General features: G+C 38.4%; 1 protein-coding gene and 1 long non-coding RNA gene across 4 annotated transcripts; both read left to right on the top strand.

The window, feature by feature from the left end:
• The first annotated feature begins 1,115 nt into the window (after nucleotides 1-1,115).
• Nucleotides 1,116-6,593, top strand: LOC112453236. Its single transcript, XM_025013854.1, has 5 exons — nucleotides 1,116-1,602; nucleotides 5,351-5,491; nucleotides 5,779-5,993; nucleotides 6,078-6,237; nucleotides 6,392-6,593. Exons 1-5 carry the CDS (start codon nucleotides 1,116-1,118, stop codon nucleotides 6,520-6,522), a joined length of 1,134 nt encoding a protein of 377 aa, XP_024869622.1. The 3' UTR covers nucleotides 6,523-6,593.
• A 570-nt stretch (nucleotides 6,594-7,163) lies between these two features.
• On the top strand, nucleotides 7,164-8,268 carry LOC112453237. Of its 3 annotated transcripts, none has more exons than XR_003040584.1 (3): nucleotides 7,164-7,496; nucleotides 7,776-7,921; nucleotides 8,081-8,268. It is a non-coding gene; the product is annotated as an uncharacterized LOC112453237 (long non-coding RNA). The 3 variants fall into 3 exon arrangements; XR_003040586.1 differs by lacking the exon at nucleotides 7,164-7,496 and adding an exon at nucleotides 7,589-7,613; XR_003040585.1 differs by lacking the exon at nucleotides 7,164-7,496 and adding an exon at nucleotides 7,608-7,651.
• Nucleotides 8,269-8,500: the final 232 nt, after the last annotated feature.

Raw genomic sequence — 8,500 nt, 5'->3', positions numbered from 1 at the left:
TCTCTCTCTCTCTCTCTCTCTCTCTCTCTCTCTCTCTCTCTCTGGTGAGTACGGTGTGTGCACGTCCGCTGTATTGCTCCTGTCATAAGTGGACATATTACTGCCGCAAGCTGCCTTTGGGCTCATTTGTTGCAGGTTTATGCAAGTCTTTTTGTTGCTCGTCACGTGCGGTTGCAGTGTGCATCGGGCTATCGCTGGATCTTTGCTGTTTGCACGGCGAGTGTTTCTCATTATTGCATATCATTTCTGAGAATCATTCCATGGAGGATGTCGATCTCTCTGCGCATGTGCCTACCGTTTGATCTGTTCTTTCCTACACCTGCTGTCCCGGCGTGCCATCGAGTTTAATATCGATATTCCATGGAGGATGTCGATCTCTCTGCGCATGTGCCTGCCGTTGATCTGTTCTTTCCTACACCTGCTGTCCCGGCGTGCCATCGAGTTTAACATCGATATTGACGTGTCGATTGATCGTCGTGTGACCTCGAGTTGTCACTAGCGGCGCCTTCACAGTGCAGATGTGTGTGATGTGAATTGGGTACTGATACGTTATCGTTCTCAAATTGAGTTAATCTCTTATTGCATAGTGATCCTATGATTTGTTGGTACGCATTATCTTGTAGCATATACAGCTCGGCGACTTTACTTTTTTGCCTAACATAGATCGATTAAGTCAAGATTTGTTCACGCTTTCAAAATTTTATTATTTTGAGGCATTATATTATCAGTTGTTGCTACCAATTATGCTTGTTTTATACTTTTATGCATGAGTCTGCGTATGTTGCAAATTGTGAATTGCTTCTTCACTGTACTTTATTTTATTTTCGTGCGATCACCTTTTGCGTGGGTGTTGCAGCTTGACTCTTCGTCTCTCTGACATATACCGTGTGTGTGGTTTGTTAGGTATGTTGAGAGAGAGTGCGTGCACTAGGTGCAAAAAAACGATTGCGACTGCCTCTGTTGAGTGTAAGTGTGGGAGATCATTTCATCCGGGTTGCGTCAAGCCATACGCGGTTACCATAAAAGCTGACACTTGCTGCAGATCATTGTCGTTTTTAAAGTTACCTTCTACTCCTGAGGTTAGTGATACTTCACCGTCTTTCAGCTTTGACGTGATGGCTTCTCCTGTGTGCACCGGTACTCCATCGCAGGCTCAGTCGCAATCACGGTGTGACGGCTCTACCAATGAGCTTTTGCTTCGCTTAACGGAACAGCTTAGTGCGTCTAGCGTTAACTTGAATGAGCAGTTGCGTGAGTCGAATAGTCGTTTTTCTGCTTTTGTTGAAGAGCAGAGGCGTACTAACAGCGAACTTATGGATAAGCTTGACAAGCTGAGTTGTATTGCAAGCAATGTCGAGTCCAATACTAATCGTATTGTAGAGTTGGAGCAGCAATGCGCTGCTCTTAGGAGTGAGATCCGTGAGCTGAGAGGTGATCATGGTCGTTTGCCTGTTCCGCCGACTCAATCTGAGAATGAGCTGATAATATCGGGTCTGCCTGGTGTATTGTCTATTGCTCCCTCGGTGTGCGTGCGCAATGTATTCGCTGCTCTTGACATTCCTGATCTAACTTGTCATGTTCTTGATGTCAGAGCTGTCAAACGTAAGCCTCCCTCTGAAGCATCTGGCACATCACCGCCGTCTTCTTCTTCGGTTGTTGTTACCTTAGCTTCTTCGGCTGTGCGTGATATATGCATTGCCAAAAAGCGCGCTCGGCGCACTCTTAAACAGAGAGAGGTTTGCGATAATGACTCTGAACGGGCAGTTCACGTCAACAAACTGCTTCCGAAGGAGACCTATAGCTTGCTTCAGCAAACGAAACGCGTTGCCAGGGAAAGGTCGTTTAAGTACGTATGGGTGAAGGATGGACGCGTTCGGGTCAGGCAGTCAGATGGCGGGCCCGTAATACAAATTAATACTAGTACTGATCTTGACTTGCTTGCTTGACGTGTACATTCCGATTGCTCACCATCCTCTGTATCATTACGTCGTCCGGTTTTGCGAACCTCGCACTTCAGCATTGCACATTTTAATGCGAACTCTCTTCGCGGTCATATTGACTTTATTCGATCTTATTTCCATAATCACTTCTATCATATAATCTCGGTATCTGAGACATGGCTGAATGCTAACGTCTCAGACGAACTAGTTGCCTTGGATGATTACTTCCTTATCCGTCATGATCGAGTGAGTCGGATTGGTGGTGGAGTGGCATGTTATGTGCATAAATCACTCAAGGCTAGGATATTAGCTACTTCTAGTAATGTATGCGTTAATGAGCCTGAGTTTCTTCTTGTCGAAGTGCGTCTGTCGGGTGGCGGTTCAGTGCTTCTTGCGTCTGTTTATAGGAGACCCAAGGGCCTCTTTCTACATGAGTTTGTTGAGTCATTTATTCGATTATCACATCTTTATAAGAACATAATTATTAGCGGCGATCTGAACTGCAATCTAGTGTCGACGAATGCTGAAGCGCAGTATTTACGAGAGATTATGTCAAGTTTGTCCTTACATATTGTGGACTCTGGTCCTACCCATCATACAGCTTGTTCTGACACATGGCTTGACATTTTTGCGGTGGACGATGCGGATAAGGTGTCATTATTCGAGAAATCTGCGAGCCCTTTCATCGCTGGACATGATATCATTGCGCTTTCTTTAACACTTAATGCTAATCATACATCCGATCTTGTCATGTCTCGGCGTAATTATAGGCGCATAGATTGTTCGGAGTTCACTGAATTTCTTGGATCAATAGCTGGTGAGGTGAGGGCCGCGATAGAGGGGCTGTCTAGTGATGCGGATGTCGATGGATTTTGTGAGGTACTGTCTCATTACTTATTGAGGGCACTTGACATCTTTGCTCCCTTGCGTGAGTTTATTGTTAGGAAGCCTCCAGTAGGATGGCTCACTAGTGAACTGGTCGATCGTTTACACACTCGTAACCGGTTATATAAGCGTGCTAAACGTACCAACTGCCTGTTAGGCTATGCTGAGTATAGACTTTTCCGCAATCAGCTGAATGCTGACATCAAACATGCGAAGAGTGAATTTTACTTTAAGTCTTTAGTTAGCATTACTAATCCGGCGAAACTTTGGAGAGAACTGGCGCGACTTGGACTTGCGAAGTCATCTTACACTTCTCCTCTGCGTTTCTTTACTTCCAATCAACTCAACTCGTACTATTCCTCTGTTTCCAATGCTCATCCTCCTTGCTTATATTCCGATTTCATTTCTGCCATTGCTTCCGTAAATCGTCCTTCTGATCGTCCTGAGTTTGTTTTCTCTTCTATTTCTCCTCAATCTGTTTACAAGTTTATTTCTACCCAGTCTATTCACTCTCATGCCTCTGGTTCCGATGGTATTCCTTTTTATGCTCTCCGTATTTCATGGCCGGTTATTTTATCCTGTGTCACTTCCTTGTTTAACCGCTCACTGGACTCTGCTTTGTTTCCATCCAAGTGGAAGAAAGCATATATTCGCCCTCTCTCCAAGATCCGCACACCTTTGTCTCCATCTGATACCAGACCAATTGCGAACCTACCTGAGCTATCTAAACTACTTGAGAGAGTAGTGGCTTCGCAGATTGTTGAGTACTTGAACCGATATAATATCTTAAATCCTAGGCAATCTGCATATCGTGTGGGTTACAGCACGCAGTCTGCACTCCTGCGCGTTTGCAATGACATTAGGCAGGGAATTGACGTTGGACTCTTGACTGTAGTGATATTGTTTGACTTCAGTAAGGCGTTTGACACGGTCCCTCATTTGCTACTGCTTATTAAACTTAAGGAGATTGGCTTCTCTGATACGGTTCTTAATTGGATCTTCTCCTATCTAACTGGGCGTTCTCAATCTGTTATTGATGATACAGGCAATCTTTCAGATTGGATCTTCACTTCTTCTGGCGTTTCTCAGGGCTCTGTGCTTGGCCCATTGTTGTTCTCATTGTTTATTAACGATATATGTAATATACTCTCTAATGTGTCCCATGTGGTTTTTGCGGATGATATTCAAATTTATCGTCAGTGCTCACCTGCTGATCTCCCCCTGGCGTTGGAGTTGATGTCGAGAGTTGCCAATGCTATTTTTGATTATGCTAACAGGAACGGACTTATGCTCAACCCAGCTAAGTCCAAGGTCATCATTTTTGGCAGCCAAGCTTATGTCCATGCTATTGATTATGGCTGTTTATCTCCTATTATCGTGGATGGCACTTCTCTTCCATTTGTGAGTGAGGTGAGAAACTTAGGTGTGATGTTTACGTCCAATCTTTCTTGGACTAGACATATCTCGCTTGTCTCGCAAAGGGTTAACTTTGCGTTGCACAATTTAAAGTTTAATAAAAATTCTTTTTCTACCAGTCTTAGAATAAAACTCGTGATCACTCTCATCATGCCTCACATTGACTACTGCTGTCTAGTGTATCATGGTCTGAGTGGTGAGTTGAATACCAAGTTGCAACGTCTTGTCAATAGCTGCATTCGCTTTATATTCAATCTAAAATATGATGAACATATTACTCCGTATAGGCGTCGACTTGGGTGGCTCACTGTTGAGAATAGGCGGCTCTACTTTCTTGGATGTCAGATTTATCGTATTCTTTATATGAGTTCGCCTATGTATCTGCGGGAGCTATTCACTGCTCCTGATCCGTCACTGAGAAGATCTAACCGTCTGGCTTCATTGGCCACTCAAAGTTTCCTCATTCCGGCTCATAGAACTACTGCATACAGGAATTCTTTTCTGCTTTCGTCAATATACTTTTGGCATTCTCTTCCTGATGTTATAAAATCAGCATCTTCCCTTCCTGCCTTCAAGAGTCTTCTTAGTACCTTCTTGCATTCGTCCGAAGCTGAGTGATTGGGTCATTTCTTTTTCTGCTTTTAGTTTTGTCTAGTTTTGCCTGCGTGGTGCTTTTTAGTTTAAGTGCGCTAGTCTTAGTTGCGATTTGATAAGTTCTAAGTTAATTTGATTAGTTTTAAGTTGCGTTAATTATAAGTAGTTTTAAGTGCTGTAGTTTGTTATGCTTATTTTGCATGTATTACTGCTTTGTTATTTGGTTTTGCCCTTTAGCCTTGCTTGGGCATATTAAATATATATCAATTATCAATTATCTCTCTCTCTCTCTCTCTCTCTCTCTCTCTCTCTCTCTCTCTCTCTCTCTCTCTCTCTCTCTTTCTCTCTCTCTCTCTCTCTCTCTCTCTCTCTCTCTCTCTCTCTCTCTCTCTCTCTCTCTCTTTCTCTCTCATTCTCTGTGTGTGTGCGTGTGTATGTGTATCCATGAGTGACCGACTAAATAATATATTTATAAAAGAAATACATAAATTACATAAAGAAAACGGAATTTTCAGATGCAAATGATGTTGATGTAAATGATGTTGCCGCAAATGATGTTGACGCAAATGATGATGTTAACGTAAATGAAAATATTGGTGGTGCAGGCGTACATCATATTGTTGATATAAATAATATTCCTGTTGTCATTGAAGGAAGTAAGTTTATGTTTATATTTTCTATAAGATTTTTATGAATAAGTAAAACAAAAAATGTATATTATCTTTTAAAGGAATAATATTATGAACATATGTAAATTACAATACATGTGACTTTTAGAGAAAGTTTGTCATAAAATTAATGTAATATAAGTAAAACTATAATCATCTAAGTAAAAATATAATCATTATTTTAACGCTACATTTTCTTTTTAAAGAAAAGAGTATAGTTGAAAGAGAATAATTGAGTACTACTAAAACAATATTGTACATATTTTTTGTTACAGATAATGAAACTCTTGATTCCGTACTACGAAACGTTATTGAAATAAAAGAATTGTGTAGGCGAATAGATGAACGTTTAAATACAATGGAAAATAGAAACAATGTCAATGTTAATCATAATAATATTGATATGCTTCCGCAATTACCAATGAATAATATTGAAGAAATTGATAATTTTGAAATTATATTAGCATCAGCAGAAGCACAATCACAATTAGTATGTACATGTATATCATTAATTTTCTTCAATTACATATATTTAGTACTAGAAAAATTATATGTAAAAAATGTTTTGTTTTAGATTAATATGTTAGTTATGATAGGCGGTACAACAACAAAAGATGCAATGAAAAGAGCACTGCAAAAATTATTCACTAATAATCTTGCATCCAAGTGTTCTTGGACTGGAGCTAAAAATAATTTTAAACTAAAAGAATTGAAAATTATTATTTGCATGAAAGGTAAATTTTGTGTGTGTATGTGTGTGCGTGTGTTGTACGTGAATGTACGTGCGTGTGTGTTTATGCGCGTTTTCATATATTACTTTCGAATTCCTATAACTTTATTAACAAGAAAATTATAAAGTTATAAATTTTCTCATATTCATATTTTTAGCTTCAATAAAAAAGACTTGTCCATCTATTACTGAAGCTGAATTTGAAGATATTCTAAAAACTTGGTTTAGACAAGCAAACTTGCGGTTACTTCGTGAAAATGCGAGAAAAAATGTGATAAATAACACATAAACATATTTTACTCTATCAAGTAAGCTAAAAACTATTAGTGATTTTTTTTTATAAAAAATGTTATATATAGAAAGCGTAAAAAATTCTAATATGTTTTTGCGAAATATTTTATTTTTCTTTATCTGCAAATATGATGAGCGTTTTGTTACATTACATTTATACTTATATTGTTTCTAAATATATATTATAGAAATATTATAAATCTTTAAAAACCATGTGTTTTTTAAGTAATATATGTATTTTAGAAGATATGTACGTATTATTATAATTAAATAAATGGATCACATTAATATTATTATCAATTTATATTTTGAAACATTTATGCGATACTATAATAATCATTACAAAAGCAAATCGTAGTAACGTATAAGTATTATTCCTAAAAAAACGTTTCTGGCACAACATCAGAAGATGTTTCTGCAACATCGTGTGTTTTGGTATCTGAATACGGAAATTAATAATTTTTGTAATGAATCTGAGATGTTTCCGTACGTATCACCGAAACATTCCTAAAAGAACGTTTCTGGCACAACTTCACGAAATGTTTCTGCAACATCGTGTATTTTGGTATCTGAATACGGACATTAATTATTTATGTAATCTATAATAAAAAAATCCATGGAGACGCGAGAAGTTGTTGTTTGGAGTCGAATATCTCGCACGTAGTGTTGTCGCTTTTCCGCGTGTCTGATTGGCCGGTCGAAGCCGGGTGATCGAGATCGCGGCGAGTTCCGCGAATTTCGTGCGTGTGCGTCGTGATCAATCGTATTGTGACAGTTCGCGTCGTGTCGTTAGGAGGTTAATATTATTATTAATGTGATCTCTCATCATTAAATACGATCGTTTAATTCCGAATTTTGGTTGCGTCACGCAAGGATCGAAGTGACGACGGCGATCGAGATCGCGGCGAGTTTGGCGAGTTTCGCACGTGTATCGCGTGATGTGACGTGTGTTCGCGTGGCGTGTTTTGCGAGGTTAGTAGGATTTTTTATTATATATAATCCACTATTGTATATAATGTATGTGGATAATTATATTTTACATTAATATTTTTTAACGCAATGACGTTTGCTCGCATGGTGTCTCGCGAGGTTAGTTATATTGCTTGCTCGTACAAATCTAATCTAAGGTATACGTTACAGTAACTATAGATTTTTGATACAGATTTATCTATGTAATCATATACTTTATATATAAGCAGATGTAAGTAATAATTATTGTTTTTGTATTATGTAAAATTTGCCTTATTTTAGATATACCGATGAATTTAATGTTCGAGAAGATCTGATGGGATTAGCTGTTGGTGCTCATGGCACAAATATTCAACAAGCGTGAAAAGTTGATGTCATTACAAATATAGTTAGAAGAAAATTCATGCACATTTAAGATATATAGAGAGGTAATTATAAAAATTATTATCGCTTGTATTATTTCAAAGAGTACTGTTTTATAAAAGTTTACTGACCGTTTTTATCTAAAATATATATACATATTCGTATATATGTTGCTTATATTGAGCTGGTATACAGAGCTTATCAGATTTCTTTCTCAATCACAGACGCATGAAGCTGTTAAGAAAGAGCGATCTATGCTGGAATACAACGTTAACCTAAAAATAGATAGTGACAGTGGCAGAGTCGTGACCATCGCCGCGTGATAGATGATAGTGATAGTGAAATATATATTGACGGCAGGGAGCTGATGCCGAGGAGATCTTTCAGAAGGAAGGTGTATCCAAAATCACACACGTACGTATATATGTTGTTTTGTAAAAGTTGTAAAAGTTAAGAGAACGAGAAAGTGATCTGTAGTTATATGCACGTGTGACAGGCACTATCGGGTAATAAAGATTTCTCTGAAGAATGTTTATATTGTACTTTACTTTCGTTAACTTGAATGCTTTGAATGTACAATCTCGCGTCTTCAAAATATAATAATTCTCAGACACTGTTGAGGAATAATTGTCTAGCACAAAAGG

This window comes from Temnothorax curvispinosus, unplaced genomic scaffold (assembly GCF_003070985.1).
Source record: "Temnothorax curvispinosus isolate PA1 unplaced genomic scaffold, ASM307098v1 QBEX01004197.1, whole genome shotgun sequence".
Lineage (NCBI taxonomy): Eukaryota > Metazoa > Arthropoda > Insecta > Hymenoptera > Formicidae > Temnothorax > Temnothorax curvispinosus.
This window is presented reverse-complemented; position numbering and strand designations above follow the sequence as displayed.

What these genes read in the sequence shown, in the direction of transcription:
- LOC112453236 (XM_025013854.1), top strand. Translation starts at nt 1,116, where the DNA reads ATGGCTTCTCCTGTGTGCACCGGTACTCCATCGCAGGCTCAGTCGCAA. An exon ending in TCCTGTTGTCATTGAAGGAA is followed by an intron (nt 5,492 to 5,778) that starts GTAAGTTTATGT and finishes TTTTTGTTACAG; the next exon opens with ATAATGAAACTCTTGATTCC. An exon ending in AATTATTATTTGCATGAAAG is followed by an intron (nt 6,238 to 6,391) that starts GTAAATTTTGTG and finishes TCATATTTTTAG; the next exon opens with CTTCAATAAAAAAGACTTGT.